Raw genomic sequence first — 22,057 nt, forward strand, 5'->3', positions numbered from 1 at the left:
CCCGGCCCGTAAAAGCCCGCTAGGCCCGGCCCGTAAAAGCCCGTAAAATATTATATATATATATATATATATTTGTAGTTATGTGTGTGTGTGTTTATAAATATATACACACACACACACATAGATATATATATTTGTGTGTGTTTATATATATATGTGTGTGTGTGTGTGTGTGTGTGTGTTTATATATATATATATGTATATATATTTATATATGTGTGTGTGTTTATATATATGTATATATATATTTATATATGTGTGTGTGTTTATATATATAATATATATATAGAGATATATATATATGTGTGTGTGTGTGTGTGTGTTTATATATATGTATATATATATTTATATATGTGTGTGTGTTTATATATATGTATATATATATTTATATATGTGTGAGTGTTTATATATATAATATATATATATATATAGAGATATATATATGTGTGTGTGTGTGTGTGTGTTTATATAGAGGATATATATATAGAGATATATATATATATATATATATGTGTGTGTGTGTTTGTTTATATATATAATATATATATAGAGATATATATATGTGTGTGTGTGTGTTTATATATATGTATATATATTTATATATGTGTGTGTTTATATATATAATATAATAATATATATAGAGATATATATATATATATATGTGTGTGTGTGTGTGTGTGTGTGTGTGTGTGGAAGTTCTTATACTTCTATTATTCTATATAGAATATGTGCATATATATATATTCTACATATCGGTAATCGGTTGACCAATTAGATCGGGTTCAAAACTATGGTGAAATTGACTAAATTTTTAACCACACGCATAATTTATTGTAATAAACTCATCCAACGGTCGGTTTTTCCATTTTCTTTGAATTGATAGGGGTTGCTCTTTGGAGTGTATGATATATAAATATAGGTTTATAAGAGTAACTAAGTTTGACCTAGTTGATCGAATTCGAAACAATAACGAAATTGGCTAGATTTTCTACAATCACCATAAAACATTACAATCTCTCCATCGAGCGGTTGGTTTCTCCGAATTCATTTTCTACTTCATGGTTGCTTTAGAATGAACCTAAACAATTTAAATGCAATGTATAAGTCATACAACTAAAGGAATAAAATTGGTATACACCAATGTGTTTGTAATTAAATTTTTTTTTTTTTTTATCTTATGTCCACGCACATCCATCGATGGAATATATACAAACGTGATGTGAAAAAATAAGCACGTTTCGCGGTTGCCACGCCATCGGTCAACCAATAAAACATATAAGTGACTACGGTTGACCAATCCGATCGGATTCGAAAATATGGTGAAATTGGCTAAATTTTTTACCACACTCATAATTTATTGTAATAAACTCATCCAACGGTCGGTTTTTTCATTTTCTTTGAATTGATAGGGGTTGCTCTTTGGAGTGTATGATATATAAATTAAGTTTATAAGAGTAACTACGTTTGACCTAGTTGATCGAATTTGAAACAATAACGAAATTGGCTAGATTTTCTACAATCACCATAAAACATTACAATCTCTCCATCGAGCGGTTGGTTTCTCCGAATTCATTTTCTACTTCATGGTTGCTTTAGAATGAACCTAAACAATTTAAATGCAATGTATAAGTCATACAACTAAAGGAATAAAATTGGTATACACCAATGTGTTTGTAATTAAAATTAATTTTTTTATCTTATGTCCACGCACATCCATCGATGGAATATATACAAACGTGATGTGAAAAAATAAGCACGTTTCGCGGTTGCCACGCCATCGGTCAACCAATAAAACATATAAGTGACTACGGTTGACCAATCCGATCGGATTCTAAAATATGGTGAAATTGGCTAAATTTTTTACCACACTCATAATTTATTGTAATAAACTCATCCAACGGTCGGTTTTTTCATTTTCTTTGAATTGATAGGGGTTGCTCTTTGGAGTGTATGATATATAAATATAGGTTTATAAGAGTAACTACGTTTGACCTAGTTGATCGAATTCGAAACAATAACGAAATTGGCTAGATTTTCTACAATCACCATAAAACATTACAATCTCTCCATCGAGCGGTTGATTTCTCCGAATTCATTTTCTACTTCATGGTTGCTTTAGAATGAACCTAAACAATTTAAATGCAATGTATAAGTCATACAACTAAAGGAATAAAATTGGTATACACCAATGTGTTTGTAATTAAAATTAATTTTTTTATCTTATGTCCACGCACATCCATCGATGGAATATATACAAACGTGATGTGAAAAAATAAGCACGTTTCGCGGTTGCCACGCCATCGGTCAAACAATAAAACATATAAGTGACTACGGTTGACCAATCCGATCGGATTCTAAAATATGGTGAAATTGGCTAAATTTTTTACCATACTCATAATTTATTGTAATAAACTCATCCAACGGTCGGTTTTTCCATTTTCTTTGAATTGATAGGGGTTGCTCTTTGGAGTGTATGATATATAAATATAGGTTTATAAAAAATTAGTGTCTTTAAAAATTTATTTATCAATAAATTAGTATCTATATATAAATATAGATTTTTTTTGGTACAATATAGTTATATAGATCTATTATCTTTGGTTGTATTTGATCATTATCCATTGAATTTCCAAAGCTTGATTAAAAAAAAAAACTTGTGTCTTTAAATATTTATTTATAAATAAAGCCCGCAAGGCCCGGCCCAAAAAAGCCCGCAAGGCCAAGCCCGGCCCGGCCCGAAAAAGCCCGCAAGGCCCGCTTTATATGGACGGGCTTGGATCCTTTGATTTTTAATAAAGCCCGGCCCGGCCCGGCCCGCAATTATTTAAAAATATGGCAAGGCCCGGCCCGGCCCGGCCCGGCCCGTTGACGACCCCTAGTTCTTGAGACATGGCTGCAATCCCGAGTGAGCAATCACTCTCCAATTCAGCCTCCGCATAGTCCTGGTGAATGGCCAACAATAGTCCTGCCCTACAAGCCTCTGCTTCCATGTGTAACGCAGAGCAAGCATGAGGAAAGTACCTAGCCAGTGCAGCCACACAATTACCCTGTTCATCCCGGATAACAACCCCAATACCACCAACGCCCAACTCGGGTCGAAAACTACCATCCACATTGACTTTCAGTCGCCCACTCAGAGGATAAGTCCATTTAGTCCGGGCCCTTGTTCTCTTTGTAGACTGAACTGGGTGGACCAATTGATAATCCTGTAAAACCTTCAACGCACTCAGAGCCGTATTCAAAGCATCAAACTGGGTACCTTTCCACGTTATGCTATTGCGTTCACACCACAGGGCCCACAAATACATAAAAAACCAATCACACTCATGCACAGCACACACATCCATCACATTCCACACCCAATCTTCTAGAACATTCCCTTGCACCTTAATTGCTTTCAAACCAAGTTTTCCAAATGACCAGAAGCATTGAGTTACGTTGCATGATTTGAAAACATGCAAGGCATCTTCAATATCAAAGCCGCAAAAGACACAATGTAAAACTTGCATGGCTACCTTATAAGCCTAGGCTTTCTTCATAGGTAGAACACCATGCGTAAGACACTTACGTATGGACTCAATGACATTTATCTAAGTGATTGTGATTAGTTCAGTGACTAGGTGATTAAGTTATAAGAGTTTGTGATGAGTTCCACTTTTGTGTCGATATTGAGATTAATATCTGATCTTATATTGATAAGTACTTGATTAATTATTTGCTTATCTACATGGGCAAGTAAGAGATAAATACTGATGATGATATAGAAGATCAGTCATAGTAAAACAGGGTCTCTCTTATGGGTAGAACTCTGTTGATGACACCTCTATATAAATGAGGTCCCTGTGAACTCTAATACACAAGTCTTCATCGTCTAGCCCCATAGAGAGACTCTTGGACTTTAGAGCTTCGCAGAAGATCTCGTTTGCACTATCTCTATTCCTGATCCATGGCTGCTCCATTTACGTGACCATTAACTCCAATATGTACATGTTTCATAACTACTACAAACACTTGAACATAACTGTGTCTAAACTATTTGTTGGTGATCTTGGATGTTTGAACATAACTACACATGTATCTGCAGTAAAACTTGATTGTGTTTATATTCTATGTTTAATCTTTCAATTGGTATCAGAGCCTGCCACAAAAATGTTTAAATCGTTTTGTGTGTTTGTACTTTAGATTTTGGGGTTTTTCAATAATAAATAAAATGATGTAAAAATTGTTCCAGTGCCGAGGAAATAAGGGCCTACTTTAGTTTTCTGGTTCAAAACAACGTATGCGGGTTCTAGGGCCCAAAACCCATTTTATGAAAAACTATTAAATGAATTATGAACTGATTTTGCCGACTGCAATTTTTTCTGGGTTTTGAGTCCTATTACGCTGAGCAAAATGTTTTTGGGGGTTTGCTTCTCAAATCGATTCAGATTAAAAGGTTTTGTTGTTTTGGATTGGAATGGTTGAAATAGCATGCTGCGTCAATGAATTATGCTTCCGCTAACGAAACTATGCAGTTTTTGATGCAGCTAGCTAAGGTATGTACTCATGATTCTTTTGAAAAATCTTCATGCTGGTTTGTGATTGAAAAGCATATAGGTGAAATGCCTAAACCTTGTTTTTGATCATGTGATATGAGTATGAATTGATTGTACTAAACTTGTTAAAATTGATTCGTATTCTTTTGACTTCAGAAAATTTTTTCAATTGAATGATGTTGCTTAATTGATAATATTATTCCTAGTATTGTCATATATGTGAATTCATATGCAACGAAATGGTTGTTTTCATAACATGTGAGAACCTTAATAAAACCAACTATGATTTGTAATTGTTTGAGGATTTTGACAGACATGGTGCACACAGCATTTTCTATTGAAGTTTTCAGATAATTCTTTGGCTTAACAGATCATGAAATTGTGTCTTTGCATTTTAGAGTTATGACTGTTTTCTTCCACAGAAGGGTAATGATCTTTACATAATTTTAAGATGCAAAACAGCACACAACAAGTTTGACAAATGCATATTAAGATACGTAGATTTTCTTCTGCCACACAGGTGATGAACTATCTATGGATAACATGTTTTTGTTAAAAATTTGGTTGTGTGATTCAGTACTTTTGTTAATGTTATGTCTACTGCCATACAGGTGTTGCTAACATTGTGTTGTAGTAAATAACTACAGCTGGGGTATCTCTGATATATATAGATATATATACTGATTGTATGTATATCCTTCTTGTTAAATTTTGGCTGGTAGTTTTCCTGTGTTTGTTCTTGTTTTTGGTTTTTTCGAAGAATTTGACTAAAACTATCATAAAACACAGAAAACTTAAGCTAAAGCTTATTTAACAAACTCACAGAATCACTAATACAATTTTTCTTTCATTTGCTTCCATAGGTGCCCCATCCTTTAGCCTTTCCCAGATTGTGCAATTGACTGGTACCAACTTTAAGAGTTGGAAAATGGATATGGAGATTGCATTAGGACTTCAGGGGTATGATGTAGCCTTGAGAGAACCAGAACCTATTGTCACTGCTGAGAGCACACAAGAAGAGAAAACTAAGTATAATGACTGGCAGAACAAGAATAGGATGGCCCTTTTGCTTATGAAGAGAACAATCACCGAGACTGTGAGAGGAGGTATCCCTGCGACTGAGAATGCCTTAGAATATCTGCAGTTCATCTTTGATAGGTACCAAGAGTCGGAAAAGGCTGAGTCATCAGTGCTTATGCATTCACTTGTGACAATGAAGTTTGATGGCAAAGGTAGCATTCGGGAATACCATGAGGCAAATAGATGTAGCTACCAAGCTCAGAAACCTCAACTTTGAGGTAGGTGATCAATTCTTGGTCCATCTGGTGCTGAACTCTCTGCCAGCTGACTACACCCAGCTCAAGGTGACACACAACACCCAGAAAGACAAATGGGGGCTGAATGAACTAATTTCCATCTGCGTTCAGGAAGAGAGCAGACTTAGGGCTGAAACAGCAATCCCTTGTAAACCTGTGAACCTGATTACCAAGAAATGGAAGAAATCCAAGCTGAAAACTAAGAAGAGTCCTATGGCTGTAGTTACCAAAACTCCTGCACCTACTGCACATAAGGCCAACCTATCAGGCCAAGTGCTTCTTCTGTAGGAAACCAGGACACTTCAAGAAAGACTGTCAGGGTTTCAAGGATTGGCTAACAAAACGAGGTAACTTAGAACTGAACCTTAGACCTTCCTTTTCCATTGAAATTAATTTAGTTCATTCCAAAACTCATTCTTATTGGATAGATAGTGGCTCACCCTTACACATCACCAATTCCTTACAGGGGTTAACAAACAGGAGAGCACCAAGACGTGAAGAGCTTCAGCTTTGTGTAGGAAATGGGATGCGGGTTGCTGTCAAGGCTGTAGGAACTCTTAGTTTGGATTTAGGCCTAGGAAATTTTCTGGAATTAGACAATGTCTTTTATGTACCTTCCTTAAGAAGGAATTTGTTAAGTTTGTCATTATTGACAAAACTTGGTTGCTGTTTTTATATAGATAGTTTTGGAATAAAAGTATCTCGAAATTCCCTACCATTTGCATCTGGTTCTTTTGTTGATGATTATTTACAGTTACATTGTTCTCTACCTACAAAAGAAATTTTATATGTTCATAACAATGTTAATAATCATAATAACCATAACACTGTAATAGGTGTTAAAAGAGCAAAGGTAAATGAAAAATCAGCATACCTTCGGCATAGAAGACTAGGACATATCTCGAAAGAGAGACTGTCAATTCTAATTAAACAGAATATACTCCCGAGCCTAAACTTTGATGACCTTGGTGATTGTCTGGAGTGTATTAAGGGAAAACTCACAAATTCTAGGAAGAAAAATGCCACTAGAAGTCTTGAACCACTAGAACTCATACACACGGATATATGTGGACCCTTCAAAACTAGAACCATTTGTGGGAACAAATACTTCATAACCTTCATAGACGACTACACTAGGTACTGCTATGTTTACCTCATCTCTGAGAAATCCCAATCTCTTGAAACCTTCACAGTCTTTCATAAGGAAGTGGAAAAACAACTTGGTAAGCAGATAAAGATGGTGAGATCAGATAGAGGGGGAGAGTTTTATGGAAAATACACTGAGGCAGGACAGCAGAAAGGACCTTTCGCACTATATCTTGAGCAACATGGCATAAAAGCACAGTATACTACACCTGGAACTCCTGAACAGAATAGTGTGGCTGAGAGGAAGAATAGAACACTATTGAATATGGTTAGAAGCATGATGAGTACCTCTGGATTGCCTAGGTTTTTATGGGGAGAAGCTTTAAAAACTGCAAATTACCTTTGCAATAGATCACCGAGCAAGGCAGTGGACAAAACTCCTTTCGAGCTATGGAACAATAGACAACCAAGTCTATTTCATTGTCATGTTTGGGGTTGTAAAGCTGAGGCTAAAGTATACAATCCTCAGATACAAAAGCTTGACTCGAAAACCATAGCTTCCTACTTCATTGGCTATCCAGAAAAGTCTAAAGGTTACCGACTTTACTCACCTAATCATTCCACAAGAATTGTTGAGACACATCAAGTCAAGTTCTTAGATGAAATGTACTACAACCATGCTCCAGAAGACTTTGAATTAGAACTTGAAGATGAAGTCACTGATGATACTATTGAGAACACAGTACCGAAAATTTCGTTTGATCGTCTCATACCTGCAGTCGGAACAGATCAGGATATGCCTGATGTAGCTGAAGACAATGGTGAGCAGCAGGTTAATTTTGATGTTGCAGCAGCTGAAGAAAATGGTGATCAGCAGCTTAACCTTGATGTTGCAGAGCCAAATGAAGTTATACAGCAGCCAAATGATGTTGCAGAACCACAGAATAATGTCATTGCACCAGTTCAACAAGTTAGAAGATCAACAAGAGAGAGAAAGACAACCATTGGGAGTGATTATGTGATTTATTTGCAAGAGACAGACTATGATTGGGGTGAAGACAATGATCCTGAAAGCTTCAAACAAGCTGTTAAAAGTGAGTTTTCAGATAATTGGTACAAAGCAATGCAGGCTGAACTCAAGTCTATGAGTGATAATAAAGTGTGGACATTGGTCGAACCAGTTGGTAGTCACAAACCAATTGGTTGTAAATGGGTATTCAAAACAAAGAGGGCAGCAGATGGTAGTGTGGAGAGGCACAAAGCAAGACTAGTTGCTAAGGGCTTCACTCAAAAGGAGGGCATAGACTTTACTGAAACTTTTTCACCAGTTTCGACTAAAGATGCCTTCAGGATAATCATGGCTGTGGTGGCACATTTCAACATGGAACTTCATCAAATGGATGTCAAGACAGCCTTTCTAAATGCAGAGCTTGAAGAAGAAATATATATGCAGCAGCCAGAGGGTTTTGTGCAACAAGGCAAGGAGCACTTCTGTAAATTGAATAAATCGATTTATGGATTGAAACAGGCTTCTAGACAATGGTACAAAAAGTTTGATGCAGTTGTCACTTCGCATGGTTTCACAAAAAACTTGGTGGATGAGTGTGTGTATTTGAAGACTGATGGAAAGAGTTTTGTGTTTCTGATTTTGTATGTGGATGATATCCTTTTAGCTAGCAGCAGTGTGAAGTTACTCAACAGCACCAAGGCTTTTTTGTCAAAGAATTTTGACATGAAGGATCTTGGGGAGGCAAGCTATGTTCTGGGAATTGAGATCAAAAGGGATAGAAGCAGAGGTTTGCTTGGGTTATCACAACAAAGCTATATCAACAAAGTTTTGAAGAGGTTTGACATGCTGAAGTGTAATCCAGGGGAGGTGCCTATGTCTAAAGGTGACAAATTAAACAAGAAACAGTGTCCCAAGAATGATCTGGAGAGGGAAGACATGAAATCCAAGCCTTATGCTAGGCTGGTAGGTAGTTTAATGTACACTCAGGTCTGTACTAGACCTGATCTTGCATTTGCTGTAAGTATGCTAGCTAGGTTTCAGTCCAATCCAGGTTTTGAACACTGGATTGCAGGGAAGAAGGTACTTAGGTATTTGCAAAAGACTAAAAACCACATGTTAGTGTATAGACATGTCAAGGATCTAGAAGTCTTAGGTTACACAGACTCGGATTTTGCAGCAAATTATCCGGAGTCTAGTAAATCAACTTCTGGATATGTTTTTACATTAGCAGGTGGGGCTATTGCTTGGAAAAGCATGAAGCAAACACTTACAGCAACCTCAACCATGCAGGCTGAGTTTATTGCAGTCTACGAGGGTGTTTGTCAAGGGTTGTGGATTAAGAATTTTCTGTCGCAAACCAAACTTGTAGACTCCATTGTGTCCAGACCTCTGAAGGTGTTTTGTGACAATTCAGCTGTAGTCTTTTTCACCAAGAACAGCAAGCGATCCACCAACTCTAAACATATAGATCTTAAATACTATAGTGTTAGAGAGAGAGTGAAGCACCGAGAGATTGATATTGTGAAGATTGACACTCTTTCACAGTTAGCAGATCCATTTACGAAAGCTATGCCTGTTGCTTCTTTTCAGAAGCATGCCAGAGAGTATGGAATTTTGCCTACATTAGATGCTTAGCTTAGTGGGAGCAATTAAAGAACTTTGTTTTGTATTCGTATTCTGGTTATTTTCCTTCAAGTTATTCTGATTCTTGTTTGGATTTTAATATGTAATATCTGGCATTTGATTTTATCAATAAAACCTTCTTTTGGTGATCTACTGATCTTATTGTTCTCAGAAGCTTATTTTGCAATTGTATTATTTATATTTGCTTTTGTGATTATTTTTCAGTCAATAGCTATTCTTTGGACTTTGCATGAATGGAGTTGTACTTGCTGCAACAATGTTTTGAGGAAACACATACAGAAATCATTCATGCAGGTATGCATTGTGTTTCAAGATTTTGAAAGTCAAAATCCTTCAGTAGGACCATACTCTATATGGTTTCAGTTAGCAGATATATCAAGCATGAGTGTGTGTGTGTATATATATATATATATATATATATATATATATATATATTTATTTCTGTTATGACTTTTGTGGTCTGCAAGGAATTGTATGGTGGTTTTGGTGTGGTGTATCTTTTAAGGTACATTTTTCTCTTAGCCCTGTATTAATCCTTGTTACATTGACTGAGTCGGAATCAAGTCTGGAAACATCACTCTACTCACGTGCACACTTCAGTTGTAACTTTATCAATTTCATTGTCTTATTACAAATTAAATGACATTGGTCCAAGTGGGAGAATGTAAGACACTTACGTATGGACTCAATGACATTTATCTAAGTGATTGTGATTAGTTCAGTGACTAGGTGATTAAGTTATAAGAGTTTGTGATGAGTTCCACTTTTGTGTCGATATTGAGATTAATATCTGATCTTATATTGATAAGTACTTGATTAATTATTTGCTTATCTACATGGGCAAGTAAGAGATAAATACTGATGATGATATAGAGGATCAGTCATAGTAAAACAGGGTCTCTCTTATGGGTGTTGATGACACCTCTATATAAATGAGGTCCCTGTGAACTCTAATACACAAGTCTTCATCGTCTTGCCCCATAGAGAGACTCTTGGACTTTAGAGCTTCGCAGAAGATCTCGTTTGCACTATCTCTATTCCTGATCCATGGCTGCTCCAGGTACGTGACCATTAACTCCAATATGTACATGTTTCATAACTACTACAAACACTTGAACATAACTGTGTCTAAACTATTTGTTGGTGATCTTGGATGTTTGAACATAACTACACATGTATCTGCAGTAAAACTTGATTGTGTTTATATTCTGTGTTTAATCTTTCAATGCAGCAACCTCCATATAAACGATCTCACCTTCGGAGGAATATTAGCAGCCCAGACACGCTTCCAGTACCTCCCTTTTGTTCTAACCGGCCCCAAAGAACTAGATGCACAATCCGTCAAACCCACCGCCTTCCTAGCCACATGATACCCATTTTTTACTGAGTATCTCCCCTTTGGGTCGTAGTGCCAAACCCACCTATCATCTGTTTCCCTAACGCTCAGGGGAATACCTGCAATAATCTTCACCTCCATAGGTGAAAAAAGTGCCTCAATTAGGGGCAAACACCACTCCCCTTCTTCCCAATCAATCAAGTCCTCGACTCTGCTGTCTTCCCACCCCTCCATAGGCATAGTAAAAGGACGAAAAGAATGTGGAAGTGGAAGCCATGGGTCCTTCCATGTGGAAATTAGATTACCTCTACCAACCTAAAAGCGAAGCCCTTTGCGCAATAACTCACACCCATGCATAATACTCCGCCAAGCATAAGAAGCCCCCCCCCCCCCACCACCTGAGCCCCCAATAAGTCTGTCTCCGGAAAATAACGCGCTTTGTACAACCTCGAAAGCAAAGTGTTGGGGTTCTGGAGCAATCTCCACCCTTGCTTAGCCAGTAAAGCTTGGTTGAAGTGCACCATATTTCTAAACCCCAGCCCACCTTCCGACTTAGGAATACAAAGCTTCTCCCAAGATAACCAGTGTATTTTCTTTTCATCAACCCTATCACCCCACCAAAATTTCGCCATCAAGCTATGCATCTCATGGCAAAGGTGCTTAGGTAATTCGAAGCAACTCATGACATATGTTGGAATAGATTGTGCCACTGCTTTAATCAAAATTTCCTTACCAGCATTGCTCAAAGTCTTATCTCTCCAACCAGAAATACGTTTTCGGACTTTTTCTATCAAGAAATTAAACGCTTCCATCTTCGAATAGCTGATCTCAATTGGTAGCCCAAGGTACTTGTCGTGCTTCTCTACCCTTTCAACACCCAAGACAGCAGCTAATTCATCCTGTTTACCACGCCTCACATTCTTGCTAAAAGCAATAGAACTCTTCTGATAGTTAATAACCTGCCCAGATGCTTGTTCATACCTCTTGAAGATATCTTTCAACACAACACATTCTTCCCACTCTTCTTTGAAAAAAATAAAGGAATCATCCGCAAAAAAGAGATGTGATATAGAAGGAGCACCTGAACAAATTTGAACACCATGAATCTCAATTGTCTCCTCCACCCTCAAGATCATTCTAGATAAAGATTCTGCACAAAGGAGGAAGAGATACGGGGAGATAGTGTCCCCCTGCCGCAGCCCACGTGAAGGGATTACACGACCCCTAGGAACCCCATTCACTATGAATGAGTATGTGACAGTGCGCACACAGCGCATAAACCAATCAATCCAGATAGGACTGAACCCCAACCTCTGAAGAACAACCTCTAGAAAGCTCCACTCCACCCTGTCATAGGCTTTACTCATGTCTAGTTTCAAGGCTCCAAAACCCACATTGCCCCTTCTCCTTCTTTTTAAAAAGTGCGAAATCTCGAAAGCAGCGAGAGAATTATCCGAGATCAACCTTCCTGGGACAAAAGCGCTTTGGAATGGTGAAATAATGCCCTCCAACAAAGGCTTTAAACGATTAGCTAGCACCTTTGAACCAACCTTATAAATCACATTACAAAGGCTTATGGGACGCAAATGGCTCATATTCTCTGGAGTTTTAATCTTGGGCACAAGAGTCACATTAGTACAATTAACCTGTCTTATGAGATCACCAGAGGCCAGAAAACACCGAATAGCATTTGACACATCATCCCCAACCAAACTCCAAAAATGTTGATAGAAACATGGTGCAAACCCATCCGGGCTAGGAGACTTGGCCTGGTGCATTTGTTTGAGGGCTTTATAAATTTCAGCATTTGACACTTCCATAGCAAGCTTCACATTCATCTCATGTGTGACAACCCTAGGCAACATCGACGCTACTTCATGCAAACCACAAGGCTGAGATGACTTGAACAAAGAAGCAAAGTAGTCTAGAACAATCTTTTCAATCTCCCTATCCTCGGAACACCAGATACCAACATCATTAAAAAGCCCCTTCAGCCTATTCTTTTTCCTTCTGTTACTTGCCCATTGATGGAAGAACCGGGTATTAAGATCACCATTCGATAGCCAGAACACCTTGGCCCATTGTCTCCAGAAAGTCTGTTCACGTTGTAAAAGCTCATTTAGTTCTGTTTCTAACCCCTCCCTAACATCATCCGGAGGAGCAGAAAGAGAACTATCATAAAAAACCGACAACTTCTCACGAATATCCAAAATCTCCTGGCGAGTATTACCATATCTGGTCTCACACCATTCCAGTAAGTGACGACGAGTTTCTCTAATCTTGTGATTTACCACAGTGAAATGATCACCTCCTATGCTATACGCCCAACCCCTCTCCACAACTCTCTTGCAGTCATCATCACGCAGCCAACACTCTTCAAATTTGAAACGTTTTTTCTTTTTTTTCTTTTTCTTTGGCCTACAAACTCGCACCTCCAAGAAGATAGGTAAGTGATCAGATTTATTTGGATTAAGATGAAGCACCCTAGAAACGGGGAAAAGATCATGCCAACTTTGAGTGAGTAGAAATCTATCCAGCCTCACTTTAACCAACTCCCCACAACGTGTCCCCTTCCAAGTAAAACTCGGACCAGAGAACGAAATCTCCTTTAGCCCAAACAACTCAATAAAGTCTCGAAAGCCTTCCATCTGTCGTTCACCACGCAATAAACCACCCTCCTTCTCACTGTTGTTCAGTATCTCATTGAAGTCACCTCCAATAACCCAAGGCAAAGAGCATTGCATACCTAGGGTTTTAAGAAGTGTCCATGTTTTGTGACGGTCCTCCACCTTGTGGTGTCTAGACACTCCTGTAAACCTCCAAGCTCCTTGGTCTGTCTCCTTTCCCACTCTAACGTCAATGTGGTTCTGTGAGTAACTACGAAGGGCCACCTCCACATCCTCCTTCCACAAAAGACACAATCCTCCTGACCTGCTCACTCCCTTTCCCTTGCCCTTCCTTTTTTTCCTGAAAACACACGGCACCACAAAAGCATGCCTCCAACCAAGTTGAACCCTAATATCTATCATCTCTGCAACAGTACACCGTGTCTCCGACAAGAACACCATGTTGGGATTATGATGGGACAAAAGTCCCTTGAGGCCTTGAACTGTCCAAGGGTTCCCAAGCCCTTGGCAGTTCCAACATAGGAGATTCATTGTGCGTGAAGGGTCGAAGCCGGACCCATCACGGAGGGACGATTAGGAGTACGTCCTGGACTTTCTTAGATGAAACCGTAACTTTGCGTAGCACAAACCCAGTCTTAGTCGCTTTATCCTGCCTTTGCTTAGGAGACCCAAAACGTTTCAAAGACTCCCTAGTCCTATATCCATGCAACCCCATGTTCTTTTTTCCATGCAAACCCACGTTCTTTTTTCCCTGTACGTCCCCATGCACCACACCATGCACATCCCCATGCACCAACACATGCATATCACCACCATTTAAACCATGCATGTCAACTTGCTTATTTCCATGCAAATCCCTCACACTATGCTTTTCATGCAAGCCCTCCACCTTGCCATGCACGTCCAGTTGGTTATTGTTGATGTCATAATTTGGTTCGACAAATACTTTTGACTTTTCAACCCATTCCACGCGGTACGCGTTGAAATGTTAAAGAGTCCACGTAGGACTCTAACCTTTCAACGCACTTAAACCTTTCATCGAGAAAGAAAAGATAACCCTAAGATGGAAATAATCATGACTAGTGAGATGCCTCACTTTGGTACTCCAAGTCTTCAACCTTGGATCTCTACCTCTTAAGTCTTGGACGGTCACCATGTGATTGACTCACCATCTTGGATGGCAAGGCAAAAGCATATCACGACCTCACTACTAGAATGGCACAGTCCAAAGGAACCAAGAGTCTCAACCCCCAAGACCAAGAGTTCGACCCCCAAGCTTAGAAGCCTCGACCTCTAAGGATCATGACCACGAGCTCCAAGGCTAAAGCCTCGACCTCCAAGCTCACGCACATGTAATCGTCATGATAAGACATGGAGCACCAATCAAGAAGCAAATCTTACCTAATTGGACAAGTGTCACAATCCCATGACCAGCATGGCCACGAACGTGGGTCGAAGATGATGTGATTAGAAGAGACCATAAAATGGTGACATCTGTCACCCACTCTGCCACCCACTCGACCAAACCCATGCTGATGGCATGTCAGAAAAAGAGCTGACACCCTTATTTTCGGGGCCAAGCCCATACTCCAACAGTGTACCTCAACCACCTCCAAGCCCTATAAAAAGAAGGACTCTTCCTTCATTCAGGGTCTCAGAATCACTTTCCAAAAATACCAACAAAACTTCTCCTCCTTCTCACTTTCTGATTTGATCATCGGAGCCTGACGGGCCAGCACCATGTTGAATCGACCAGTCAACCCTATGGAGAGAAGATAAACCCCACATCCAAGATCTTACCCTACTACCCCACCTAGGACTTCAACTTTCTCTTCTCTTCGAAAGCTATGCCAAAATGCATAGTCCTTTCCATAGAGCTCCGCCAACATCAGGTGGAGGAAGCCCAACATCAGGTCAAGGAAGTCCGAGACGAGACTATCAGTTTCACCCAACAAGGAGCTTGGGAGCCTAACATCAGGTGGAGGAAGCCCGATGTGAGGCCATCAGTTCCACCCAAGAAAGGAGCTTGGAAGCCCAACATCAGGTGGAGGAAGCCCAACATCAGGTGAAGGAAGTCCGAGACGAGACTATCAGTTTCACCCAACAAGGAGCTTGGGAGCCCAACATCAGGTGGAGGAAGCCCGACGTGAGGCCATCAGTTCCACCCAAGAAAGGAGCTTGGAAGCCCAACATCAGGTGGAGGAAGCCCAACATCAGGTGAAAGAAGTCCAAGACGAGACTACCAGTTTCACCAAACAAGGTAGCTTGGAGACCCAACATCAGGTGAAGGAAGCCCGAGGCCATACCTTCAGTCACAAGTGCACGACCAGGGCTACTCACGTAGTCAAACTAATCGAAGGAAAAGATGGCCCACTTGAAGAAAACAACCCCACCACTTTACACTTGGATTTCAACGGAACTTCCGTTGACTCGTTGATGCCGAAATTGGCACCAACAGTTATGTCTATGCAAACCTCCCACACCTATCTTTCCATGCAAACCCTCCACCTCACCATGCACGTCCACACGACTTATGTCAAGCACCTCACCAACCTTTAAATCATGCACGTTGGGATTGATTTCCCAAATTGTAGATCCACCACTTCCTGGAGCAACAAGAGGGCCATCAACTTTAATTGGCAGCGCTGACAACTCCGATTCTTCTCACGCAAAATCTCGTTTACATCTGTATGCGTTAAAGGCCTGGAAGTCAGCTTCGTGATATCAGGATCTGCAGAAATCCCAGGCTTCAAACCCTTACTGACTGTAGCCTCCTTGCCAAAACAATCCAGCCTCCTTGAATGCCCATTTAAAGCCGACGCAAAATCCGGGCTAACCAAAACAGGCACATCTCTTAAACCACCATCACCACCGATCTCTGGCACCGGAGGCCCTATCCGGCCACCATCAACTGCAGATTTTCTTCTTTCTGCCGCCCTTTCATCCAGCACAGACCCACCATCCTCTGGGCCATCTACCTCCATCCCCTCACTTCCAGCTCCTTCTCTCCCCACCTCGTCTTCATCTCTCTCCTCCCTAGTCCTTGTCATCCCACTAATCGGCAGCTCGGGAGCCTTCATAACCCAACCCGTCTGTCTAGGAGGACCCAACCCAAGCCTCCGGCCACCACTCCATGAGGGTTCCTCCGCGCGCTCCGCCTGCCTCTAAGAGAGCAGCCACTTCTCCTTCTTCTCCGCATTTAGGAGAGCGTCATAAGACGGTTCCATTAACTCCCCTGAGACCTTCCGAGGACAAGTCCGACCAGTATGGGAGAGCAACCCACAGAAGAAACAAAAGTGCGGGAGACGCTCGTACTCAATGTCAAACCTCCTGCTCTCCGGCCACCCCGCCGGCCTGAAAAGCACCCACATTTTCAGAGGTTCCTCCACATTCACCCCCACGCGGATTCTCAAAAACTCACCCAGACAAAACACTCCAACACCTTTTACTGCCCTAACGAACACACCGATCGCCTGTCCTATACTCCGACCAGTATTGTTCACTCGCTCCTCCTCCATATAAACCGGAGGGAGCCCCCGGATACGAACCCAAAAGTACTGAGTTGAGTCAGTTGACAGCGAGACTCCCAGCGGGTCTTCCCTACCATCAGTAACTGCCACCGCCACAAGGGACTTATCAAAAGACCATGGGCTCCCCCTCAATACCCACCGAAAATCCGACTCCTTTTGGAAAGAGAACAGAAACCTCTTCCCCCCCTCCAACCTGCAACATGTGATTCTCGCCCGATCCGGCGAGTCCGATTTCGAGATCCAGAGCCCTTTGAGAGTGCTGAATAAGAACTCAACTCTGACAGGCTTGGATGTCAACACCTCGCACACTAAGAAGCACCGCCGTGGGCCCTCCTCCAAAACCGCCGACGGAATCACGACTTCCACCTCTGTATCCGACAAAGCCAACTTGCGTGCAAAACTCCCCATAACATCCTCCATAGAGCAAAGAAACAGGCAAACACCACCCCAAACTTTGCCAACACACGAAACAATACCGGACATTCGCCTCACTGATTCAGATCTAGTCACAAAGGACACCACCGTATCTTCAAAAAGATATCGGAACCCTAACTCTCAGGAACTAGAGAGAGAAGGGACAAAAAATATTGCTCAATTTTTACCAGATTGTTTGTGTAAGAAGGAATTGCCGATGCAAGCAACTGAGTAATGGTCTCAGATATTGCAATGCAGTGCTCTCGAAAAAAGTTCCTCTGCTGCAGGGTGGTGACACATCATTCTTTTCAATTTACAAATGTAACTCTACCAACGCAAGAGTGGCATGTCAGTGAGACGGGGCCTTTCATCTATGACCAAGGCATCGTTTCTGTGCTTTTCGAAGTTGACCTGTTTTCAATTTTTAAGGATTTGATAAAATGATTTATTGGGGTTACTGTAGTTTCATTGCTCCCATTACCTCTTCCCTAAGATATCCTACTCTTGGTGTGAGTTTTCTTTACCTATGCTTGGGTTATTGGAAATCAGATTTATGGTATGTGTTCCTATGTGCCTTTTAAGAAAAGGGTTGCTGTTAATTGACGGAAGAGCTTTGGTTTGTCTTTGGTTTTTCGTGTGAATCAAATTGTTTGACATTTTTTACATAGATAGTGATTATAGCTTCCTGAATATGGAATTTCAGGCTACAATTCGTTGCAGTAAAATTGAGCCTGCTGCTGATAATTAGGATAGGTTTAAGCGGAGGAGCATTCTTACATGCTTTGGTGCCACTGTCGGCTTGATGAGAGCACATTTTTTCCTCATTATTATCTGTGTTGAGTATGATTTCAGTCTTTGCATTATGAACTCAGGAGAAATGTGATTACTTTAAGAGTTAAAAAAGAAATAACTTTTAAATTGATGGCATAGTACATGATGAATTCCATATATTAGAGTGAATTGATGATGAGTTTCTGCAGTTGTGATATCATAGCTCAGGAACATTTGTTGAAATGGCTGAGGCTGCTGATTTGATACAACGAAGGCAGCGTTCTGACTTTCAATGTAAGTTTTTAGAATGGTTTTATTCTCAATGCTAGATTGGAAGTTTGGAACCATCTACAATCTGCGGCTGATCCAGATTCATATTCCTTACTAAACAGCAAGTGTCAAAGATACCTTATGCAAGGCTATAAAGGTAATAGTAATGGTATCCTGTATTTTTAGATCCCATTCACAATTTGGATGATTCATCATACATGTTCTGTATATGGTCCCCTCTATCTTATCTATCTTCTTTCCATTTCAGGAAAATCCAGATGTTATCCCATCCTTGCTCACTTTGGCATTGAATGATGTTATGACTTATGATAAGGTCAGGCAAAACACTTTGCCCTGTGATTGCTGTTTATAGATGGTGATTACACAAATACACAGGGAGGAAAGAAAATACTTACTTTCTCTTCGTGTTTTTCAGGCTTTGAAATCTGGGGGCCCAAATGGATCTATCAGAGTCAGGTAACTGTTATATATAAGATATTTGTAATATAAGTTTTGGCATTAAATTGTAAGATGAGTAATCTTTTATCTAAACTGGCCCCTGGACTACATTTCCACTTTTTTTTTGGATTAATATTTCGTTTAAGAAAATTAAAAGTGAAGGGAACTCTGTTACATGAAAATGAAAGAAGAATCAAAACTTGTGCCCTTTTGAAAGAACCTAATGACCTTTTGGTATGTTTGTAAAATGATTTGCTTAGAGAAAGTGCCATTTACTAGTTTCTCCATCTACCAGGTACAAGAGTCCATCATTCATGTTGTGTAGCTCATCCTCTCCCAGTCTCCCTTATCTGTCCATTGTTCCTTTAGTTCGTCATCTGGATGTCTATTTGTGTTTAGGGCTTGTTAGGGGTGTCAACTGAAAGGAAAAGGGTTGAAAATGCAAACCTACACTAGATCATTAATTGCAAATTAGTTTCAGTTTCTGGCTTTTTAATTTCTTTCTGTGCAATTTGGTTTTAAATACTTGTACAAAAGCAACCCTCAATTTCTTGTCCATTTTTTCTTGCATGAAGCTCAGAGATCAGCAGACCTGAAAACAAGGGGCTTGTTGGTGCTTTGAATTTAGTAAAGGAAGCAAAGAAGGAAATCGATTCGAATTCCCGGGGTGGGGGGGTCATTTCCTATTCTGATCTGATCCAATATGCAGGTTTACATTTTAAATATCACAAACTTTGAAGCATGCATCATTAACATGACACTGACATAGCTGGGACTGTTTGTTTGTTAAATTGGTATCAAGGTAGATATAGGTTGTTAAATCACCTATCTAGCATAGGTTTGCGCATGGAAGATGAACAGATGGTGGGGTTATGCATGTGTTTGGATGGGTGGGGGTAAGGAGGCTGGTACCCTTAATTTAGTTTCCTTCATTCTATGCAGCACAAAGTGCCATTAAGCAAACCTTTCTAGCTTCTGCAATTTGCAAATGTGGAGGAAACGTTGAGAAGGGCAGTTTATTATACACTGCATATGGTTCAAATGGTCAGGTTTGTTCTCAAAATTTGTTGTTCCATACTGATATTACAAGTATCATTAGATTGTTACCATTTATTTATAGTTATACTTGGTGCTTCACATGGCGGAAGTAAATTTTGGTTGTTATATCTGCTTAATTCTTAAAGTAAATTCTTGGTCTACTCTTGGTTTGTTGAAATTGTGTTAAGAATGATTCGCACATGTCTAAGTTTGGTGATAGAAAGCTCTCAGATTTACATTCCAATGGTCTATATGTAACTCGTCAAGTGGATGTTTATGCAACTCGTTTTGTGGTGTTTGAACCGAAAAATTTGCATTTTCTACCCCTGGAAATGGTTTCCCTTTCACCCCATGATGGTTATGCTCTTGGTGGAGTATATTTAACCTAGGTCTTTTCATTCCCTAATTGATCTAAAAGCATTTATCACTAGTGATAGCTTTGGTTTATTAGTGAAACTTTACGTAACCATTTTAACTGCCCAACATGTCTTGTTTTGACAAATCCGTGTATAGAGTCGAAGACAGTGAAGCTCTGCTCTTTGGCGTCTCATCTTGGCGCTTGAACATCTTTTAAGTAATTTCATTTGTGATGGCGTATGTTTCTGTAAGTAGATAATCCCTTAGGCATAGGATGTCTATTATTTTATTTTTCCAGAATCAAATTCTAAAACGGAACATTGTCATGCTTTATTTATCAGTAAGCCACGTTCTCGTTTTTGGTTACTGATTTGGTCGATGGAACTAGCCAATCATGGATAAGACAATTATTCTCATAGGATTGATTTTGTACTCTCAAGTCTTATAGGGTTGATTTCACAACTGTTTATGAATATTGATTCGTAATGCATTAATATGTACAACAGAACTGGTAATGATATTGAAAGTGCGTGGTTGTACACTTGTATCAAATATGCAACTGTTGAAATGATTAGTGTCACTGCCTTACCACATGGCACGGTGAAGTTGCTTGATGTAGGCATAGTTGTTTCCTAAGCTCCATAGATGCTTCTGCATATAAGTAGCTATTCTTTTTCTTATTATAAAAAATTATGGGTTAAGCCATATAATTACAACCATTGTTGTGCCAACAGCGGGGCTTATTTGAGAGGAATTTTGGAAGGCCAGACACCCAAGAGCCAGATCCCGAGGGAAGGGTTCCCCAGTGGGACAAAGTAAGTGTTCAAGAAATGAAAGACAAGTTTTCTGCCGTTGGCTTTGGCCCCCGCCAGGTTCTTTGTTAATTATTTAGCTGCATATGCATTTTAGTTCTTCAGCATGTTCAACCATGAATAGCAAAAAGAAACAGATATCCAGTCCAAAGAAACCTGTCCATTGTGAATTTTGTGGAATATTAGATGAAGAAAATGTTAGTTAAAGTACGAATTGATATAATGGTGCCAAGGAGCTATGCTTAACCTAACATCTTTATTTCTGAATGCTCCATAGATCAATGCCATGATTATTCTAATTGTTAGTTAGAAAATTCCCCATCACTGATACGGACATTACTGTTATCCCAGCTAGCTGTTATGTCTGCATTCTTGGGTCCTGATCAGACAGCCACAGAAACTTTATTAGCCACTGATCCAGAAGTACGTTTTGCCGTGGGTTTAGAAGTATCAGCGCAGAAACAGATTATGAGGTCAGTGCCATAGTAATTTTCTCTCCCACAGTTAAGAGAAGTGAAGTGACACAGTATTGTTGTAAAATCAACCATGTTGATTGATAAGAGTAATGTCCTCTTACTAGATATACAAATACTTATATTGCCAGACTACCATACATAATACATTCAAACAAAATACGTAGCTAATGGATGATAACCCAGTCTGCAAGATAACATGCGTGTTAGATTATCTAAATCGATTGTATATATATTGCACCATATCAATTGACAGCATATACATATCCAGTCAAAAAAGTTGATTTTAGCAAACTCAAATTGTGAAGAGAGCATCCGATGCTTATCGGAGAAGTACCAGACTACCAGCTCCTTGATTTTTCAACAATTTTACTGGAGAT

General features: G+C 39.7%; 1 protein-coding gene across 3 annotated transcripts; it reads left to right on the forward strand.

Moving 5' to 3' along the window:
• Positions 1-4,251: 4,251 nt before the first annotated feature.
• Positions 4,252-21,870, forward strand: LOC112175820 (thylakoid lumenal 29 kDa protein, chloroplastic). 3 transcript variants are annotated; one of them, XM_040512012.1, is made up of 10 exons: positions 4,252-4,535; positions 9,795-9,884; positions 18,478-18,562; positions 18,661-18,695; positions 18,807-18,872; positions 18,975-19,015; positions 19,573-19,706; positions 19,940-20,046; positions 21,127-21,264; positions 21,556-21,870. In XM_040512012.1, the coding sequence occupies exons 3-10, from the start codon at positions 18,511-18,513 to the stop codon at positions 21,688-21,690; spliced, it is 708 nt and encodes a 235-aa protein (XP_040367946.1). In that variant the 5' UTR covers positions 4,252-4,535; positions 9,795-9,884; positions 18,478-18,510; the 3' UTR covers positions 21,691-21,870. The 3 variants fall into 3 exon arrangements, with proteins under 3 accessions (XP_040367946.1, XP_040367947.1, XP_024169337.1); XM_024313569.2 differs by lacking the exons at positions 4,252-4,535; positions 9,795-9,884 and adding an exon at positions 15,678-18,337; XM_040512013.1 differs by lacking the exons at positions 4,252-4,535; positions 9,795-9,884 and adding an exon at positions 10,122-10,650 and having other exon boundaries at positions 18,478-18,695; positions 21,556-21,866.
• Positions 21,871-22,057: the final 187 nt, after the last annotated feature.

The sequence above is a fragment of the Rosa chinensis genome, chromosome 7, assembly GCF_002994745.2.
Source record: "Rosa chinensis cultivar Old Blush chromosome 7, RchiOBHm-V2, whole genome shotgun sequence".
Lineage (NCBI taxonomy): Eukaryota > Viridiplantae > Streptophyta > Magnoliopsida > Rosales > Rosaceae > Rosa > Rosa chinensis.